At 29.9% G+C, this 23,128-nt stretch overlaps 1 protein-coding gene across 1 annotated transcript in view; it reads left to right on the top strand.

Moving 5' to 3' along the window:
• The window catches only part of LOC129958990 (mucin-2-like), a 68,881-nt gene extending 45,822 nt beyond the window's left edge, over positions 1-23,059 (top strand). The window contains exons 2-3 of the mRNA XM_056071758.1: positions 10,427-11,655; positions 20,304-23,059. Coding sequence (XP_055927733.1) covers positions 10,427-11,655; positions 20,304-21,548 — 2,474 coding nt within the window. The 3' untranslated portion in view covers positions 21,549-23,059. The remainder of the gene's footprint in view (positions 1-10,426; positions 11,656-20,303) is intronic.
• The last annotated feature ends 69 nt before the right edge of the window (positions 23,060-23,128 follow it).

Below are 23,128 nucleotides of genomic sequence, written 5' to 3'. Positions count from 1 at the left end.
AAAGGACAAATTATTGATAAAAGCGTAATATTTAAGAAATATGTTTTTTTTCCCTTGATACAAACTATCAGTATTTTAGATGTTAAAAGTTATTAAGTTAGTTTAATTCATTCTTGAAGTTAACTATGTAGAATCTTTTGTGAATCGTAAGATGTTCGCAAGCAATTTCAGATGAATATATTCCGAAAAGGTCATCCATTAATTACTATATTTTGTTTAAAAAGACATTTCTATCTTTTTTATTTACATTCACTTAAATAGATCTATCTACTTATTTGATTACACATATATTTTTGTTGTTGTTGTTGTTGTGACTTATATTCCTTTATAAGACCGCTGACAGTTATCTGTCAGTGATTTAAGCTGAGGGAGCGTCCATCGTTTTTTCAGTACGGCCAACTAGGGCCAAGAGTAGACTTAGCTATTTCATGCGTCACATTCGCTTGCACAACCCCTTTTTACGGGGGGAGGGGGCACATTAACACACCTCACAGATAGAAAGAACACAGAAGAAAAACAACCATGTCCGAACCGGGACTGGAACCAGGGACGTCCAGATCACGAGAAAGAACATCTATTTCTAAATGCATTTAAATATTATGTAAAAATTATTTTTAAAAAAAATGCACTCTTTTACTTTTCGAAATTAATGCATTCTTTGAAAATGCTTTAAAAGAAAAGTTAGTAAAGTTCCCCTTATATAAATTTCAATATTTCTAATAAAAAGGAATTAGTAATTGAAGAGTTAATCAAAAGTTATTAAATATTTTTTTATAAATAAAATTCTTTGAAAATTGCATGAAACAAAATCAATAAATATTAAAATAACTTAAATGTTTAACATATGTAAAGAAATTTCTAAGAAATCTGGCGTTTTTGTAAGGTTATATACACATGTACATTTCTTTCGTTATTTTAGATTCTTTTATTCACACATGCAGGGTGGTTACAATTAAACTTTCCCTATAAACAGCATCCTACAACGCAAACGGTTTCCCGTTCTTTGAAGACTTCATGATAATTTTCATATGCTTCTTAAAGGTTTAAAAAATAATTTTTTAAAAAACACTAATTCTAAAATACAAACTTAAAATCCCAACTTTATTTTTATCATCATATGTTTTCATATATTATTTACTCTTAATTCTATAGCAACGATAAAATGCAAAAAAAAAGTACCTAAAATCGTTGAAACACGTGTCAATGTATATTCAGCAATCACAAATTAAGCAAACCCTTCCTTCAAACCGCAAACAACACCATGGGGATAAAAACTGACGACGCATTTCAATTATAGCTCAGTAGTTGTCCCCCTCCTGTTATCTCTCTAAAGGAAAAGAAGATTCCATTCTGTTTTCGCTCTTGAAAAACGTCTTAGGACCCCTATAAACAGCATCCTACAACGCAATCGGATGAACGGATTGCAATGCAACATTTTGATTTAGCAAATAGTTTAGCAATTTAAGACCTTGAAATACCAGATGTGGTAAAATTCCTTTCTAAAAATGTGTTAATGTTTATATATAACATCAGCTTACATTTCTTAGATTGTTTTCTGACATCAAAAATATAAATTGCATCACTGTTCCTCTGCTATTTTTGTTTCTTCCCTGTTTTGCTCTTTTCTTTCTTTCTTCCTTTCTCTGCCTTTAATAATTTCACTTTTTTCCTAAAATGTACTCATAAGTATTCTTTAAAATTAACATGGAAATAACTCCAAAATTCGGTTTAAAACTCCATTGATAGCATTAATAAAAATATTGATAAATTTACATTTTTAATTACAATAAGGGAAAATGAACGCAACTCCTAAATGTAGGTTCATATTTATAACTCCACAATGAAACCAAGAAATAACATTTTATTAAACAATTTAAACTTTCATTTGCAAAAGATCATAAACTTTATGCTTTCTCGAATTCGGAGTATAAGAAAAACATGATAATCATCAAAAAATTTAGCTTCCAAATTTTTAAAAAACTCTTCACGTTTTTAGATTCTTGCTTGGTCTAAAAAAATTACTTTATAGATAATATCTATTTTTCTTTCTTTAAACACGATAACTGAAAATAGTTTAATTTAGTATTATTTACATCCTTTTTTAATTAACACAACGGCTATTTTGAGCTTAACCTAGAAATTTTGGCCGTGGTCAGATGGCGAGGGCAACACCTGAATCGACACTTCTCCAAACTTCCGCACTATACCAAAGAGAGAACTTTGGCTCCGATGGATTTAACTTAAGCCAATTGAAAAAAGAAAAGGAAAAGAATTAAATTTGATATATGGCCTCTTCACCAAAACTGATCCATATAAAATTTTGGATAAAACGAAATAAAAGAGTAGTTATGTTCCAAAATATATATTAAATTCTCTTCACTCTACAACGAAGTTAAGTACAAAACTATTACAAAAATACAGGAGAAAGTCTTGAGAAGAACACTCCTGTTGGTTTTGCTTTATTCATCTTTTGCACATTATTTCCAACATTAATAAAATTTAGTAATATATATATATATATATATATATACTTTGAAAATGCCAAATTGGAAGCTGAGACTTATTCCTGTCATGCTCTAAATTAGCATGAAAATTCATTTAGCGTTTCAATAAAACAGAAGCGCAAACGCTACTTGAAAAAAATCGAATATTTACATAACAAAACGCTTCATATGATTGATATGATCTGACATTCTTGTTCCATTATCTCCTAGTATATTAATAATCATGTATACCAGCAGCGAGCAATTAATTATTTTTCATCCAGCTTTAACCCTATTAAATCAATGATTGCCATCAAATCAAGGTAAAAAATAAGTTTAACAGGCAATATTTATTGAGAACACTGTAATTAACTTGCCTGCAGTTATTGCATACAATAGATACTTTATAGATCAACGGCATTGTTTTCCATCGTTTTGTTTTCAATTGTTTATGTTTATTCCATATCATTACATTTAAAGTTTTACTTTTCAATATTTAATACTTCTTTTGTAAATGGAATAATGTCAATAAACGATGCATGCTTAAAACAGATAACTGGAGCTTTACCATGACACAAAAGGTTAAGGTTGTCTAGGCTGGCTTATTCTTCTTGGCTGATTAGGGGACAAGAATATTGATTAGGAAACTAGCTAGTTTTAATTCAAACTATTTTTGCAAGGCTAACCACCATGATCCAGATAAAAGGCTCATCAAAAAGACAGGCTTAGTCGAGGAAATACGAGATTCAACTTTACTTTTCCTGTCACTTTTCTCCTTCAGGCAACGTACATGTACCTTTATTTGGTATATTTTGGAAAGACCCAAATAATACTTACTCTTCAAAGAGTAAAAATTCACTCAGATTTGTATTGTAAATTGCTCATGATATTACATAATGGTTTGAAAATGTTAAGAATTTATATTCAAATTAATGACATTTATTCAACTTGAATAAAGCATATAATTAAATGCATTTGCGATATGATGATGTCGTATCCGTGTTACCACAGAAAGAGAGTGCAGTAGCTTCTGAGGGTAAAGACCCCTGAGCACCCGAGGGCAGAAGTCTGAGTTTTAGCTCATATGAAGATGAAACTAATACATTTGCATGCACAACACCTTTTTACAGGGGGGCACATTCACACACCTCACAGATGGAACACAGATGAAGACAACCATGCCCGAACCGGGATTCGAACCCAAGACGCCCAGATCACGGGGAAGTTGTGATATGATTACATATTAATAAGACCCAAAGTCCAAAATTTTAATCATTTTATAAAGAAATTTTCGACAATTTCGTTGTTTTCAATAATAATAACATATTTTGTGGTAAAATGGTTTTAGGATTTATTTTTAAGATGATGGTATATCAGCTTACTGCATCTTGATCAAACCCAGATGAAGCAATATTTTCAAAATGTAAGTTTCTGGAAGAATGATGATGCATTGCTCTCCAGTTAGTTTGACGATTTCATCACTTTATTTGATTTTCACTTTATTTAACTTTTAAATCGCAATATTGATTCAATACTGCGATGCGATGATCCGGGGCAGAGTTTCTTAAACATTAGTCTGTTTTTGACAACTTTGTTGCTTAATACTTTAATGGCCGATCACCCAACAAGTGCCTGATCTCACCGTTGTGTTTTATGTACATGTTCGCTTATGATGAATATTTTTGTAAATTTATATATAGATTAATTTATATAAAGTTAATTCTTCAAAAATATTGCCGTTAATTGGCGATGTGTGAATGCGTAAACATACGACCATTAAAGTACTAATGAAAATTTCCTCGTTCCTGAGTAAGTTTCCTGTTTGGAGTGTGGCCACCTCTTGCTCCAACAAACTAACGCATTGACTTATTTTCCGAGTGTTAAAATGTGCAAGAAAATAAAATAAGTGCATGCAGCGTTAATTAAAGAATGAATGAATTTGATTTGATCCAGTAGTTTGATAAATTCTGAAGTATTGTTTTAATTCTATACAATTTTCTCGTTAATTGGCGACGTTTGACTGCTTAAACATACAACCATTAAAATATTAATGAATATTTTCTCATTACTGAGTAATGTTTGGAGTGTGCCCGGCTCCAACAAACTAACTCGTCGATTTCTTTTCCAAGTGTTAAAATGTTCAGGAAAATAAAATAATTATATTCACCATTAATTAAAGAAAGAATTAATGGATATGATTTGATATAGTAGTTTGATAAACTCTGAAGCAATGTTTTAATTCTAGACAACTTCCTAGCTTATATTTGCTTACTAGTTTTATAATTATATGGTAGAAATGGGCGCTGTCAGTGTTTATCGTTCCATGTTGAACTATTAATTGATTAAAAGTTTCTAGAAATGAGTTTGATTATTTTTATTCAGTTTCAACAGGTCATAAATTTATGCACACTGTAAAAGTATTAAAAAAATTGAAAATATGCTATATTATAGCTAAATGTCTGTCTGAAAAAAACCATCAGTAGGGAGGAGCTTTTTTGATATTTTTTAAAAAATTTCTTTGCTGCATATATTTAGAATTAAAACAGCCAGAAAATGATCCCATCTTTTGTTACACTGCTTTCCCATGGCTCATTTTTTGGATGACACGGCAGGAGACCTTTGATGACACCGAGCGAATAGCTGCATTAACAGGTTACACCTGAAACGACCTACATAAAGATATAAAGAAAACAGATTCGCTTTCGTAAGAAAAACAACGCGGCCGAAGCAAAACTCTTCCGTTTCATTCGCTCTAGTCACGCGAGTTATTTTAATTAAAGCATAACCTCTGCCTTATCGAGGTGAAATAAGAGTAGCTAAGCTTCTTATCATACCTAAACAAATCCAAGGACAAATACAAACATGATATGAAATATGAGTAGATTTTGTTTTACAAACCTTCTATCACTCTCATTCTCTTGATTGCCATTCATATTTTTTATGAAAACAATGAAAAAAACACCCGAGAAAAGTTTCGCCTGTTGAATTCAGAATCCTTTTATCTCTATATAATGACTATTCAAGTTGAAAGTGCAGTAAAACCTCAGCGATGTATCATTACACCTAGTTAAATAGTCCTGAAACGGGCACTAAAATATTTAACACATTCGCTTCATTGTGATTCATGAATGGATCATGATAACAATGCTTCATTATCATGGTAAGATTCATGTTGAGAATATATTAGAAATAATTTATATATATATATAGAATTTTGTTCTTCACACCAAAAATATTCTCCAATAAAATTATACATTTAAGGTAGGTGAATAGGTGGATTTTTTGAAAAACGTTCAAAAATGCTTACACTTTTTAATATTTACATAAAAAAGGTTGAAAAAGTATTTATGAAACCAAAATATACCAGTTAAGTGGCAAAAGTTCTTTTTAAAAAAATTGTCAAAAAAGGGGGGTTTTTTTCGCTAAATAGAGGTATAAAGGAAAAATCTTTTAGTTTAATGGCTTATTTAATGATTTGCTTAAAAGTTTACAGATAGCTTAAAAAATACATTATCTAGTTCCTAAACTAAAAAATAAGTTGTATTTCAATCCATTTATTAAAGTTTGGGGTTCGACTGATTAATAACACGAAATTTTCAACTTTTTTCACATTGTAAAGCATCAAAATAACTATAGAATATTTCTAAAAGAGTACTTATTGTTTAGTTCAGGAACTTCAGAACATATTGAGAAATAATTATACCAAATTTGAACAAAAAATATGCCTTATATTTTAATTTATGTTTTTAATTTAAGTTTTTCGTAAGAAAATTCTCTCAAAGAATTTGACAAAATAGGATTTAAAGATATAAAATAGCATTAAAACGTATGTCAATGCAAATATAAAATCCAGTATAATTTCCCAAAATAATAGATTAAAAAAAAAATTCTAAGTGATTTATAAAGTAACCTCTTCAAACGTCAAATATATTAAATTTTAAAAAAAATCATAATTTCGAAAAAAATCACCTACCTTAAAGCACAAGATTGCTAAATGTTTATAGTTCTATGAATGCATACAATCGCCCCATCACTTCCAGAAAAAAGAAGATTTTATTAATATGCATTGTAAGGGGTTAGGAGAAAATGCAACAAAAAAAACTATTAAAATAAATTCAAATTTTAATTCTTATAGTAGTTTTATTATTTTAGAATAGTTTTCCTTTCAAGTTTAGTTATTTTTCATTCTTAACCATATGATATAATTAGCCATTTAGATTATAAAATTTTAATATATAGAGAGATTCATTTCTATCTCCTTATTGTAAAATTTCAAATTCTTAAAATCGATACTGACCATATCCCGAAGTGCTTAAAAAGTTCAGTATGAATTATATGCTTTGTGGGATGAATTAATGCTTTTTCTTCATATTTATATACTTGGGAAAAACACTTACAGCAAGGGTAACTGGAAGAACAGGATTATTTTATTTAAATTCATGACTTCAAGTTTCTAATCTTGAGGAAACTTGTTTCCAAAAGAAATAAAACAATTACATTAATTAATTGGCATAAAGAGATAGTTACAAGTAGAATCAATAGACTAAGTATTCCAATTTTAGCTTATAGTAATCTTTATCATTTTTTATATTATTTAAATAGTGAATAAAATTTGAGAAATGTTTTTGAGCAGAATTTTCTAATTTATCTCATGCATACAATTTTTTACGACCTTCAGTGGGAAAAAAATACATTTTAATTCATTTCCATTCCAAAGGAGTGAATATAACTCTGTCATGAAAATTCCTTCGGAATGAAACTATTATGTTTATATATCTCTGTTAATAAATATAGTAAAGATATTCTAAATTAAATTCTTTATTTTTGGTAATATGCCCTATTTCAGCATAATTTGATAACTTTAAACGAGCAATTTTTGTATACATATGAATTTATATCGTGTATTTCGAGAATGGCTCTAACGATTTGAATGGAAGATATATTTAGATTATTTTATATTTAGATTAGGTTTTACTTTTTTAAATTTATCTATATAGGTGTCTTTCCTGTAAAGACGAGATATAAATACATTTTTTTATAACTAACTATTAGAGCCTTTTTCTATCTGCTCCCATGAAGACAACGTCATACAGAGTCATCTCGGACTCGAACTTACCATGATAAAACTGAGTATCAAAAATATAAGTTATGATAGATAATATGGAAAATGAATACTGTAATATAGCAGATTGTTTCAAATAACAAGTTAAACAAGTGCATTCATGAGTTTTTTTTTATTTAAATGGCCAGTTAATATGTAAGTAGAATATGGCTAATATGCAATCAGAATATGATTCATACGTAAATATTTTCTCCAAAAAAAACACGATTTTACAGCACAAAAAAGGTGTCGATGGAAGCTCGACTCTTCCCAACATTGCTGCGTATAGTAAAAAATTTACATATTGAAATTCAGGAGCAAATTAAATACTGAAATCTGGGAGTAAAAATTTAAATACTAAACGATACAGCTAAAGTTTCGATGGAGCATTTCAAAATCTTGTGAATTAACACAGTATTATATTATACAGAGGTTGCTTCAAAGCAACTTTCAGTGGTAATCGTATTTCCGAGCAACGCTGTCTCGCAAATTAACGCAGGGACCGGGGAAGAGAGAAAAAGTAAAGGCTAGGCTGGGGAAAAGAAGTTCGAATTTATATTTCCGAGTTGCTTTGGCACTGAAAAATTGCTATCGGTGCGTTCTGAAATAAGAAAAATAATTATCCAAATTTTATATCTTCCCATCTCGCAAAGCGTGTATTCAAGAAACTGAAGAATTCCCCTATTTCTTACTAAAGTTTTTTTTTTTTTTTTTTTTTAATGTTGCTCCCAAATATTTGTATCGCTATAATGCAAGCAGTTGCAATGGATACTATTATGTAAGAAAAAAATATATGTTTTATAGTTCTCGAGCTAATGAATGGCTTTAGGATAAATATTGTAATCGTAGGTAATCTTACAACCAAAACAAATATAAATCAAACTTCTTGAACAAGATTGATGATGTAAAATGTAAGAAAATAGACTCTGGGGAAAACGTCTCTGGGTGTAAGAGTGTAATGGATATGCATTCTCTCTAGTAAAATTCCCAGACGTCTGCGAGCTTCCAAATTGCATTAGCTGATGTGTGTAAAATCCAACAAAAATCGAATCATTAAGTAAAAAAATTTTAACTTCAGAGAAAGCATGGATCAGGAAATATTTGTACTTTAAATACAAACGATGCAAAAAAAGTAAAATGATAAAAGCTACACCTTAAATAGGGAGATTTCAAAATCCCATTTAGCTGTTAGGAAGAAACCTGATCATTTAAATAAAATACAGCCATAATATTCAGTCAATGTGCTATGCCCTATGCAACATATGTATTTGATAAGTCACTGATGATGTCCGGGTGTTACTTACCCTTTCTACGCCATTGTATATGACGCTCTTACAACAATCAGAAGTGGGGTTTCGCTCGTTAGCTAAAAACATATCCTGCTGCAAGTTTGCTCAGGTAAATAGAGAAGTAAAAATAATAAATGTTTGGAAAAAATGCCAAATTTTCATTGTCGAGATTTATTTACAAGGAAATGTAAAGCAATTATTCCCTATCACAGTCAATATCATTACATTTCAATTCTTTATAGCTTTATTATTACAATATGGGGAGACCTTGTTTAAGAAAAGAAAGCTTCGTTTTTGTGTCATATGTGTAGGTCAGTACTTCGAGAAAAAAAAATTCAATTTCTGACGCACCTTCCTTGGTATTTAGTAAGCACGGTCTTCCTGCGTTCATTATATTAACTCTGAATGATGAAATTTCTGAACTTTCAAACTCTTTTATGTTGCCTTACAAATCTTCTATACTTAAGCTACCCCGCATTTCTCTGTGTTGCTAAGTAATGAATAAAATTACACACCCACATCACTGAATCGTCCTCACACCCACATCATAAAGCAATGCACGGAATTACAAGAGGTACTGATCATTGTCTTGGGGCAACCTATATATTAAGGCTATGTTGTGATGGAATCACCACAAAAATTTAAAGCAACTTCTTAAGTTCAGATGACTCATGAAGACAAATGCGTGTGGTTTGCAAAAAAAATGCATAAATCAAAGTCGCTAATTAAGCAAATATTTCACTTCGGGGCATTAGAAGAAAACGTGTGAATAGAAAAACAAGTAAACTCTGCATAGCCCGCTACTTGTATAACACGATTTTGTTCTAATGCCGTTCCAGGGTCATAGAAACACCACATTCAAAACCCTTTCAGGGCCAAATATAAAACCAATAAAAATATTTTGTGTTAAAACCTGCATTATTTATGTCTAACGTTATTTAAAATATTATGGCATATATGAAAACTGAAAAGTAAAATATTATACTTAAAAAGGATCGTAAAAGAACCCTAAAAGTTATCAATAGCTGTATTCTCTAAATGAAGATCCTCCTTCTGAAAGAAATTCTAATACCCTACTCATGTGTTTACATTGTATAAAGAAATTCATACATATGCCTCTCTGCTAAAAACAAATTATTTAAAATAAAGTATATTTTACAAGAAGACAGATTCGAAGCAACTAAAATGTTTAAAACAATTTAGAGGGAAACTTCATTTAAACGGCAAGAAAATGTTTTCGATTAATCTTGAAATTTGACAACGATGATGAAGAAACATTATTTTTTTATCTTAATATATCACATTTTTGTCAAAATTTGTAAATAAAAGCATTGCTGTTACATATAAATATATAATAGTATATTTTATTTCAAATTCGTACAATTATTTTTTGTCCAATTATTTTATATCTTTTTTGCAACAAGTAGCTCTTTATATCGTATAAGGTGATATTTTTGTGAAACTAACAAACTCATTATTAGGGAGTTACTTGAATTATCAAGTATTTTAATAACATTAATTATATATAAGTAATTATTATTTCTTTTTTTCAGCACTGCTTGTTTGTATCTTCGCAACAGCACTATCCCAGGATGAGCAATTATCCAGCACACCTGGTCTCCCTACTGTTACTGTCAGAGGATTTTTAAATTTTAAAACTACAGTGGACGGGACAGTTATTGTTTTTACTCCAGCATCTGAAGTTCATCAGCCAACCACACCGCCAAAAATCGTAATAACATCATCAGAAGTTCCGGAATCTTCAGAATCTCCAACAAAATCATTCATTCCGAATGAAGATTTAACTTCCGAGAAAGAGATGCACGAGGCTGTTCAGGACTTAGCTTATGCATCGCCTCCACAAAATTCTTTAGAGACAATCAAAACTCAGATTCCTAACTTAAATTTATTGGAAAATAAAATGAAAGAAACTTTTCTACAGCATATTTCGGATAATGCAGTTTTGCCATCAACTAGGCAGGTTAATAATGACCTCGATAAAGTAAAAAAATTATCCTCTTCGCAAAATCAGTATCCCACGGGACTTGTCACTGTTCTTGGTGGCACTTTTGTAGATGGCACCTCAACAACAGTTTTTGAAACTAAAGTTATTGGCACTTATATAGATGGTAAATATGCGCAAATCCTTCAGAGCACTTCTAGTGTTGTTGCCGATCCTACAACTTTTATGACTGCGACACCTACAATGACTTACTTAACTGTTGAACGAAGTCACAGCAAAGCGGTGGAACAAATTTCTAGTAGTTTTAGCGAAGTATCTGCTCCATCATCATCTATTGTATCAGTCCTGAGTTCGTCTACTTCTTTTTCTAAATCCCCAGTATCAAGTACACCAAGTGAAACATTTTCAATAGTTTCTACTCCAACTTTAACATCGTCAGAAACTTCCAAATCTGTAATTCCTGAAGAGAAAATGAAATCGCCAGTTTCTAAAATGAAGGAAATATCTTCATCGACAGTTGCGAAGAATGAAAATACGGCTTCCATTTTTCCTTCTCGGTACAAATCTCGCCAAAATACCCTGGAATCTTCCTTCGTAACAACAAGCGTAACGGTTTCATTTGACAATGAACAACCAACAGAAACTTTAGAAAGTGCTATTAGAAGTACTTTATCAAAACCCAAATCAACATTCATACCAGTTACATCAACGGTAGCAAGGTTCTCTGATGATGACAATACTTTGCCAACTTCACAAAAAACGCCAAGAAACAGTACATCAAGAACTCGCTTCCTTTCACCTCGAAGGCCATCTCAATCGGTAAGTATACAAATGAAAAGAAATTCTTTTCTTTATTCAGCATAAGAAAATTCCTTACTTCAGATTTGTTGTAACTAGATTTATCAGAAAAGAGAATTGGCATGGAAAGTTTTTTTAAGGCCTCAGAAATCAATAATTTTTCTTATGTTGTGACAAATGTTCCTTCAAAACCGTTAGTCTGAAAATCTCTAATCGATATTTTGTATTCTCTCATCGCTGATCTACTATATTTGGTATTTTGAATCGTTTATGTTGAAAAATTAATTTATCTTATAATTTGAAAAGAACTTATTTCCTCCTTATTATGATCTTTTCTGGTTTCGAAATTAGTCTTTCTGCCAACGCTTTTAGTCTTTAACACCTGAGGTCGCTTTCCATTCATCTATTTAATACCTAAAAATTGTAATTATAATTTATTTTAATTATTAAATTATTTAATTATTAAATTATTTAATTATTTTTTTAATTATTAAATTATTTAATTATTATTTATTTTAATTATTTAAAAATCCAAATATTACGGAAAATTTTTTAAATAATACAAATTTTGGAAGGGATACGAATTTAAATTGATAGAGAAAGTTGAATACTAAAAATGTAAAGTTTAAAAAAAACGCTGAATTGAAGTGAAGAAATGCAATCGATATAATAAAAACTATGTTCTCAGTCCAAAAATTTCAAATTATCTTAAAAATAAATATTGAAACATTTTCCCTCTAACTTTCAAAATTATTATAATTTAACATAAGAAACAATAAATTCGCTAATAATTAATTCGTTCTTGAAATTATATTCTGTAGGAGTGCCTTGAAATATTATTTTTGCATCACCTTTTAATTATTACATCTATATACTTATAAAAAATTATTCAAGAATTTTAGACAGTTTACATAAAACGTACTATGTATGTACTTAATAGAAATAAATTTCATTTATTACTATTAAGCATGAGTGTAAATGAAGAAATTCGGAAATAATTTTTAAGGGCTGAAAAAACTCAATTAATTTTTACTTTCATCTGTATCTGTTAAAGTATTCTAAAAATTATTATAATTTAACATAAGAAACAATAAATTCGATAATAATTAATTCGTTCTTGAAATTATATTCTGTAGGAGTGCCTTGAAATATTATTTTTGCATCACCTTTTAATTATTACATCTATATACTTATAAAAAATTATTCAAGAATTTTAGACAGTTTACATAAAACGTACTATGTATGTACTTAATCGAAATAAATTTCATTTATTACTATTAAGCATGAGTGTAAATGAAGAAATTCGGAAATAATTTTTAAGGGCTGAAAAAACTCAATTAATTTTTACTTTCATCTATATCTGTTAAAGTATTCTAAAGTAATAGATTTGGAAACCAGGATTTATAAAATCGAAATTGTTTAAGGATTTATAAAAATAAGATTTTATAGAATTTGAAAATTAAAACTGATTTTCTAAAAATATATTTGATAGTTTTACGCACAATTCTGTTTTAAAAGAAATTTATATTTATAAAAAAGTATTTATGCAATTTGTATTTTCTTGAATTTTAAACAAACATTTTTAAAGGTGTGTTACTTAATAAAATTTATTTTAGGAAATACTAATACTACTTTTAGGCATATCTAATTAATGTAAATTACAGAAAAGGAATAAATAATGACATATGAAGTATGTAAACAAGAGACAAGTAATTCAAAAGTAATGTTAAAAAAAGCTGTGACAAAGAAACGCGACAGATTCTTCTTGTTTAAGCTTGACTCCGACTAATGGGGCTCAATAATCTCGAAAGGGTTAAATATTACAAGGTGGTTTTTTTTTTTTTAATTTATAATGGTACACCACCAAATTTGCTCATTCCGAATACAGCAGACAAACTTTTCAAGAATATAATAAAATTTTATTAGTTTTTTTCAAATGGCGTTGCTTTAGTAATGACCGTTCTGAAACATCTCAATATTATTAATTAGCATTCAATAACAAAAGTTTAAACACAATTACATTAACAATAAGTTAATAAAATAGCTTCATGTTTGTGCAAATTTTTCATTTTTTTTTTTTTTTTTCATATTTTTAGTGTTGTCGCAGTTTTATCATTTCGCTCAATTGACGTAACTGTCTTTCTTTACGATTAGCTAACTTCTGAAAAATTTTATTCAAGTATCTCAACGTAAAACTAATCTGTAAGCTTGTTTAGAAATTGTCTGCAGTATATCATCCGGAAAAAAAAGAATAGTATCTTTATGTTTAGTCACTGATAGCATTATATCTCTTGAAATAGTCTGATATAAGGACTTCATTTAATAATAGGGGCCGCGGTGGCCTGGTGGTAAGGTCTCGGCTTCGGAACCGGAGGGTTTCAGGTTCGTGACCCGACTCCACCGAAGAACCGTCGTGTAAGGGGGTCTGTTGCACGTTAAATCCGTCATGACCAAACGTCCTCCCGTTGGTGTGGGGTGGTGTGGAGAGGGGGGTGCCAGCTCAGGTGTCGTCCTCGTCATCTGACCGCGGTTCAAAATGACGAAGTCCGTCCCAAAATAGCCCTAGTGTTGCTTCAAAACGAGACGTTAATATAACCAAAAAAAAACCAAAAACCATTTAATAATAAATTCTTCATTTAGAAGAGAAACTGATTAAAGTATATTAAAAGTTTATATATATATGTAACATTATTTTATGTGAAGTAGAATGCAGTTTGAAGACAGTGAAGAGACTTTTTACATTTTAAAATTCTTTTTAATCTATCGGGAAAGCATAATTATTTACAAGCAAAAAGACGCGGACATTGTGCGTCCGCCACAGCGCATTGCAAAAGCAGAACTGGGGAAAAAGCAGGGCCGAAATAAATTATCCCTCGCCTTATATAACCATTATATATACCTCGCATTATATATATATATATATATATATATATATATATATATATATATAATGATATTTTAAACTCTAATTTCAATTTAGTTAATTTCCACGGTTTTACCTCAATTTAGCCCATAGTAACTTCATTCTAAAATATTCTCTTATTTCCTGATCCAATTCCACAGCTTCTACTTAATTAATTCAAGATAAGCTTTGTAAAATTGCTGAATCGGCTAAAAGCCTAACTTTCCCACACTCCGCGTGAAGGCCTAGAAAAATGTCCACTAAGCACATTCTTTTTTTTTAAAGATCCCTGCGCTTCCCCTGCCTCTTCGGAGCTTGTAGCGAAAATCCCTATCGAAATTTCATTATATATAAGCACCATGAAAAAATATTTTCCCTATCAATATCTCAGGTTATATAAGACCAGGGATAAAATGTTCAAGAGCTTTTTCCCTCATTTCTTTCTGTGTCATTCTGTGTTATGTGTGTGCTCGTCGCTTGTACATAATGCGTGTTTCTCCTATTAAAATAAAATGACGTCACGAAATCGAGTCTCTTCACTGTCTTCGAAAATGCATTCTGCTAGTTCATTTGTTGTTTTCGTTGTAATGACGTCTGATTAATACTTTTTCTGAGAAAGATGTCATTATTAGGCCTTGTATTTATTCCATATTATAAGCAACTTTGGTGTTAACACTAAAACTACCAATGTTAAATATATATCTAGTTTTACCACACTCATCAAATTGTGGTGACACTTTTGACTTAGTTAATGTAAATAAAAATATATAACAATGAAAACAACATTTAATGTAATAATTCATTATTTATTAATAAAAAAATCCAAGAAAAACAATTTGTATTTGCATTTATAGGATATCATGTTAGAGCTTTTAGTTAAAAACTGAATCATAATGAAGCATGAAATTTGAAAACCGTTAAAATGAATGTCTTGGTAATTCTAGTGTTGAAGAAAATTTTCCGCATGGAACTTTTAAAATAAAATATTTTAAACCATAGAAACTGAAATTTTCTTCCCCCCCCCCCTTGTTCTATAAATAGCATAAAATTGATAAAATTAGTCTCCTGTATGTGAGTTATAGATAATCGGTTGTCTATCATCGAATGAAATATTTAGAAAACAAACTATCTCCAAATCATCACCCATTAAAAATTATTGATTGATTAAAAAAATTTATATATTGGTTGATTAAAAAATATAATATAGCCATTTAGAATAGCAACCGTGATAATGTAATGAGAGTTACTGATTAACAAATCCATCAAGGACAATCCTACTTTTTTAAAGCAATGCTTTGGGCAGAAGATATCACTCAGATAATTTTACATTAAAAATGCAGCTACGGAGATCTGCCAAGGTCAACTCTATTTTTTTTTCTTTCGGAATGATTATTTTAAGCAATCAGATCACTCATCAAATGCTTTAGAAATTAAAAATAAACCAAGGCCACAATTAATTTCGGTTTCTGATGCAGAAGCGGAGGTAGCAGGGGTGCAATTGCCCCCCTGTCGGCAGCGTCTTGCCACCCCCCAACGGCGAGAAATTCTCAAAGTTTCGTCGATAAAAGTGTTTACCACTTCAGGATGGTTGTAGAGAGATGCGCATTATTGAATATGATTATTTAAAAACAGCCTTGAAGTTAATATAATGTAAACAGTTGAAATATCCGAGTAACGATTAAAGTGTTTTGACTTTATTCGTCAAAATAATCGATAGAGTGGTAGGTCAATAATATGATGTATTTAGCGGACAATTTTTGGTATACCAACTATGAACTCAATGCGTTGAGTGTCGAAGGGGTTAAGTCTGCAGATTTTCAGATATTTGATTGAAATGTTCATTTAACTTATAATTTGCACTAATTCGGGGAATATATCCGACTGAATAGGATATCGCATTCTGCCGGCAATTTTAAAGCGGCCGATTGTGAACTGAATATGATGAATATTAAAGACTATACCTGCAGATTTTCAGACATTTAATTCAAATGTCATTCATCAAGCTTTTAATTTTCCCTACTTTTGGCAATATAACCGACAAGGTGACATGTGAATAAATCATAAAATATGTCGCATTTTGCCAAAAAATTTTGATCGGTCGACCCAGACTTCAATGCAATGGATGTCGACGACGTTAAGTCCAAATTCTTAGTCATCTGATTTAAATGTTATAATTTTCATTCAGCATATACTTTATATTATATTTAGAAGAAGAATCAATAAGCTGGCAAGTGAATAAAACGTCACATTTTTCTCGACTAATCTTTTTCCCTTCGACTAAGATTTTATCATAGATTATGGAGAAAAAAAATGTTTTCATCGAGCACTTCGATTATCTGCCAGTGGAATTATTACAGAAATTAATACTTTTATATTATTCATGAATAGGATGATAGAATTGTTTTGAATAATTCATCATTCAAACTAAAGTTCTAAAGTTAATCGCCGTCTTATTCATCTAATTGTTACTTCTTCGGTAACGAATCGGTAAATTTATTTTATTCATTTCACTATGAGAATTGCCTGACTAAAATCTAGTTAATGGTTAAATTAAATTTAATCAAATATTCTTTTTTTTTTACACGGTTGTGCAAATGCATGTTAAAAAAAGTTACTTTATTGTAGCGAAATTATCTAGCTTCATTATTAATTACTGAAGTAAGTAAATTGTACAATTGCAAATTAAGTTTATTTACAATAAAATATCTGTTTTCTTTCGCAATCTAATTTATCAAGCTACAATTATTACACTAAAGAAGTATTATCGACTACAACTGACGACAAAAAAAATATTTGTGGTATCGTAGCTTTTTAGCTACACTAAAAGTGATTAACCAAGTATGCACTAAATTTGCTAAATACTTCCTAAATTATTCAAATTCTGCATTCAATATTATGACCATGTAATCGGGGAACGTATCTTTTTATTTATTTTTTTCTTTCAATTACTATACGCAGCAAAAACTATATAATTTCAGATGTTTCTAAATTTTTAATAGACTTTATATAAATATGTCTTGATAAAAGGATGATTAAAATTGTTATTCATAGAATATTCATATATAACACATTAATCTCTTGACATACGAATTTACTTAACTTCCTAATTAGATAGCAGATCTTATTTGGGATAATTATTGTTATTTTAATCCTTAGAATAATATAAGGGCATTTGAGGTAGTGATTCAAGCGATTTTTGCATTTTAAATTACTTAATACTTTCCCTTAATTGCAAATTTAAAGTTAAAAATTTATTAATTCCATAGCGAAGCAGACTCGTCATTGTATACGAAGGGGTTAAGAAAATCCAATGCATACAATTGAGGGGATAAAACTCACTTTTTGGGAGGAAAATATTAGCTTGCAATAACTTTGAATTAAAAAAGTACTTAACCATAGGAACGCATGCCTAAAAATGAAGATAGGAGAATTCATATTCAAGATCTAATTGTTACTTAATAAAATTCACTGGTTTTTAAGCCTAAATATATATTGAAAAATAAATACATGGGGGATCTAATGTTTAAGCAGTCCATTATTCATGAGAATATTTTTCATATCTTACATAAAATAGTAAGTTTGTACATATATTTACAAAATATTTTCCCCAGTATTCTTAAGAAACGACAACATTGTATCTTTTCCGCATTCTACATTGATCGTGTTAGAACTATAGTAAATTTTTTTGTTGTATTAAATGTAATTTGTTGTATTTTTGTTCCGCACTAGAATCCTCGGATTCGAAATATATCTGAATTCCTGCTCGTTGTTGCAAATATTTTAAGTAGGCTGAACTACGCTGAAAAATCAATTTTTGGGAAAACATCAAATGTTTTTTATTTATTATTTTAGATTTCTGAAAAAGTTTCTTTTATAAAACTTTTTCTTTGAACATTTATTGTATATAGCTTCTGATATAAAATAAGAGCATGCATTTGTTCAGTTAGCATGACGCTTCATTCTGGCGCAATCTGTGTTTATATCTATATACTACAATCTAGAAAGGAATATAACATATTTTTTTTTCTAATTTTAGATCTCAGATAAATTAAATCTCAACAGCCTCATAAAAAAATAGACTCAAATATTGACAATTTTTTGATGGTCATTAAAAGAAACTCAGAACATTTTTTTACAAATTCCTTTGTGAAGTTTTAACATTTAACAATGTAAGAAAGGATCAGCATCTGTATAAAAAAGAAGTTAAATAATACTTGATTTTCTTTAATTAAATGTAAAATTAATTATTATGAGTTATTTATTTGTCTTGCCTCCCCATCGGCAAATCTCTACCTCCGCCTCTATTCCAAAGCGAACTCAAATGGAAGGGACGAAACTGACGGACAAAATAACCACCTATAGGAGTTTGAATGCTTCTATCATTTGTAAAGGGTCATCGACATTTTAAAATTTGCGAAACGATTATAAATTTTCACTCTTAATAAAATAACCCTATGACCCTATCAATATTAATTAAATAAATACAATAAAGGAAAAATTTCTGAGGATTAATAACTATTTCATATTTTTCCCAACGAAAATTAGGTTACATATTTTCTTTAAAGGTATTAAATTTCTTATTTATTTGTGCTAGTTCCGAGCAAGAGATTAAGAAAATTGACCGTGTAGAACTTTATTAAAAAAAAGCCTTGAAGCTACTGTAAAATCTATCGAAGGGTTTTTTTTCCCTCTTCTTAATTAACATAAACTACACATGAATTACATAATATGCATAACATAATAATGAAATACATAATATATGATACATAAAGTTACTTACTAATGCTTACATTTTTTTATTCTGATGAAGTTTAGATTTGGGTACGCTCAAATAACAAAAAAAAAAAAAATTATCGCATTAAAGTTGTTTAAAAAATGCAAATCCGTAAGCCGTTAAATAAAAGGATTCGTTTCGATTCACTTCATATTAAATAAACTATAAGATAAATAAACTTCGGACAAGTTTTGAAGAACATTGGTGTGCAAATACGCATTTAAATTGCATGTCCTTGTAAGTCTAGACCAAATAAATTCGTCAGATAAACCGTAATCAAGAATCAATATTACGATATTGATTTTTATTTCTCTTTTATTGTATTTCTCTTTTAAATTAAAAAAAATAATTCTTGTAACTTCATCTGTTTCTTTAACGGCTTATCACTTCTCATTTGTTTCATACTTTTGATGAATCACGTATAATAAAAGTTGATCGATATGTACATGGTTGGTACATGTACAAGATTTTTTTTTCCATTTAGCAAAATTGCCTGTACGCATTTGCCCAATTTTTATGCCTTAGTTAATTTCCATTGACCATCCCATAAGAATTCCATCCATATATGTGGTGTAGTATCTAATTTAGAGAATTTCATTAACTTTATGCTTTACACTTTTTATATTAAAAAGCGTTCAATATGTAATTTCTTGTTCATTTAAGTTTTAAAAAAAAAAGAAATTATCGATCTTGCACTTTATTACACATAGGAACTAGACTTTTATCGCAGGAAATCTCTTATCCTTTGTATCTAGAATCATGTATTTAGATTTATACCAGATAAATAATCCTCTCATATAAACAGGAAAATGCAATAGGATAAAAAGTTATTATCCACGGCTTATCGCTGCTAATACAAAAGCTATCTGAAATTATCATATTCAGGAAACAAAACTTTCTTTTGTAGCATTGCTCCTTATCTTTTCTTCTATTTAAAATTAGATATACTATTTATTTATTAATTCTTTTTAATTTTTGTTTATTCATTTTCAGGTCAGACTAAATCGCTTCAAAGTAAAACTCACTCTTAGACATGACTCCTCTGATGAATATAATGTCACTCTACCAGCTGATGATGAAGATTTGGAAGAAGATCACACTCACAAGACTGATGATGAAGCTGAAGTAGTGACCGAAGGCATAGGTATTGAAGTTGATCCAGCGAAGGTTGTTTTTCAAGAGACAACTATTACAAGTGAAGTAACTCTTCATGTGGGAAGAAGAAAATCTGTTCGAACTCTCACGATCACAACATCTGTTCCGCTGACAGTAAACCCAACAGATATTCAAGATATTCTTGCAGCTGAATCAACTTCTATGGAACGTGAAGCCTCAGAGGTAGATTTTAATCACCACATTGTAACACGCACGTTCACTACAACAGAAAGGGCCTTAAAAACATCTGTGGTTCCAGTTTATGATGGCAAATCAACAGCTTATCACACAGTAACAGAGAGTTTCTTCATTATGAAGATTATTACTGCTTACAGAACATTACCAATAGGAGATGCTTCTGTTCTAGAATCAGCTTTTGATGAACCGGATACACCAGAAACCACACTAGAAGCTGCAGCCAATATTCAACCATCAGTAATTCAGTCTGCACCACCGGAACAATTTTCAACAGAAAACACTGTGCAACCATCAATGATCATGCCTTCTGTCGGAAATGCTCCTCCTCAACTCTCGAATCCTTTCCTTTCTTTGGGAAATGCCTTAAATAACCCTCTAGCTGCTGTATATCTTGGATTGCAACAACTCAATGCCCAAATGACTTTATATTCAACAGTAAGCGATACATCAACATATGTTACAACTGAAACCCTCTACAGCACAAAAACAATCAGATTTTATGATGGAAGATCAACTCGATATCGAACTGTCTCGGATCCTACAGCTACTAAGAAAAGAACTGTTACTACCACGATAACGTCAGTTCAGCCATATCTTAATACACATGCATTACAGCAGCAACAGCAATTACAGAAGCTGATTGGAGCTACTCGCATAGCCCCTCCCGAGCCTGAATACAGCACTATTACTTCCATATATACAACAGTAACAACAACAACGAGTCTAAGCCCCCGAATATATACTCTCATTTACAACGGATTTAGTACGAAGTTCAGAACAGTAACAAGTACAACTATGTTTCCAACTACCGTAACCATAACGAGCACGACCAAAGTGCCAATAGCACCAACTAATGTTCCTTTCACTTACCCGTACTCGTTATAAATAGAATACAGCAATTTTAATATTTTTTGGGACTTAAGTTATTTTCAATTCGAAAAGAAAGCGTCTACAGAGCTTTTTCTTTTTAGATGGAAGTCAATAAGAGAGATACAGATGAAATGCCTATTTAGATGGAATGCTATCATAGTTAAAAACTCCATACCATAAACTAAAATGGAATGAAGAGAAATGCGTTCTGAATAAACGGAACAGAAGAGTAGCTGAACACAGAGACATTTTCTTGAGTGACATTTCGTGCAACAACTCATTGATTTAACTTCTGTTAACAACTCATGGATTGCACAGGAACGTACGTTCAAAAGAAAATTTTATCTTTCCAACGATTAATATATAAGCAAAAGGATGTGGAACTTATCAAAAAATTTTAACTTCACTTTTATTGGATACAAAGAACTATAGATGCTTCATCTTCTTGAGAAATATCGTATATTTTGAGATTTTAACTCCCAGTATTATCAATAAATATTTTTGACGTAAGTTCATTTTTGTGTAGTTAAAAGACCTGTATGGCTAAAAAATATAAAAGTACCAAGTTTTAAATAACAGCGAGGAGGATCAATTGCTTCCAAATCTATACGTTCTAATATTTAATTAAAATAAAACTACAGAAGAGCATCAATGATTTTAAATGGATTTCCTGTGTAGCGTTTTTTAAAGTTCAATCAATGAAAAGCTAGACATATCTTACAATCAGTATACGATTACAGGATAAAACAATTATTAATATCAAATGCTCTCAATCAAAATTGTTTTTCGTAAAAGCACGCGATAAGAATCGATCGCGGTATTTATTTTTCTTTACCGCTGACTCATCTTTCAGGTTTATCGTGTGAATCACAATTTGTTTTGTGTTTGCGAAATAGAACAGCCATAATGAAAGCTGATAATTAAAGAACTGTGAAAAACGCCATTTAAATTAATTTGATTACTCCGTTAATCAATAAGCTTTTAATTTCCATAAAGCTCTCATCAAACACTTTAGTTCCTTTATGAGCTATATTCAAATGTACAAAAACAGATTATTCTGCGAGATAACATTTCAGAAATTCAAAGAAAAAAAATTTACTCAATTATATCTGTATCATATTTTTCTTATTTCCTGAATTCAAATATTGTATTGCCATAAGTATCTTTATGAAAAATACCCATGTGCTTTGACTAAATGTTATTTGCACATTTTTCTTTAGAAATTGAAACAGTTCTGTCCACTAATTCATGCGAAAATTTAAGTGAAAACACTGTAATTCTTAACTTTATTTTCATATGTTCTTTGTTTTAATGTTAATGCTACTTCAAACAGAGCAAAACGTTAATTTTTAGCGTTATTATGTAAATAAAAAACAACAGTAAATAAGGAACTGGCAATTTTTTTAAAAAAAAGTTTATCACCAATTTTGCTCTGTTTGAAGTACAACCTACAAAATATTTATACATGAAATTATCTACTAGTATATTTTGTCAAACTTTATATAACATTCTTATATAATAAACCTTTAATAACAGTCTTTAAAAAGTTAATGATTTTTTCTATAAATAACAAGTGTAAAAATGTAAAGTTTACA

Source organism: Argiope bruennichi, chromosome X1 (genome assembly GCF_947563725.1).
Source record: "Argiope bruennichi chromosome X1, qqArgBrue1.1, whole genome shotgun sequence".
Lineage (NCBI taxonomy): Eukaryota > Metazoa > Arthropoda > Arachnida > Araneae > Araneidae > Argiope > Argiope bruennichi.
Note: the sequence above shows the minus strand (reverse complement) of the source record. Positions and strands in the feature narration are given on the sequence as shown.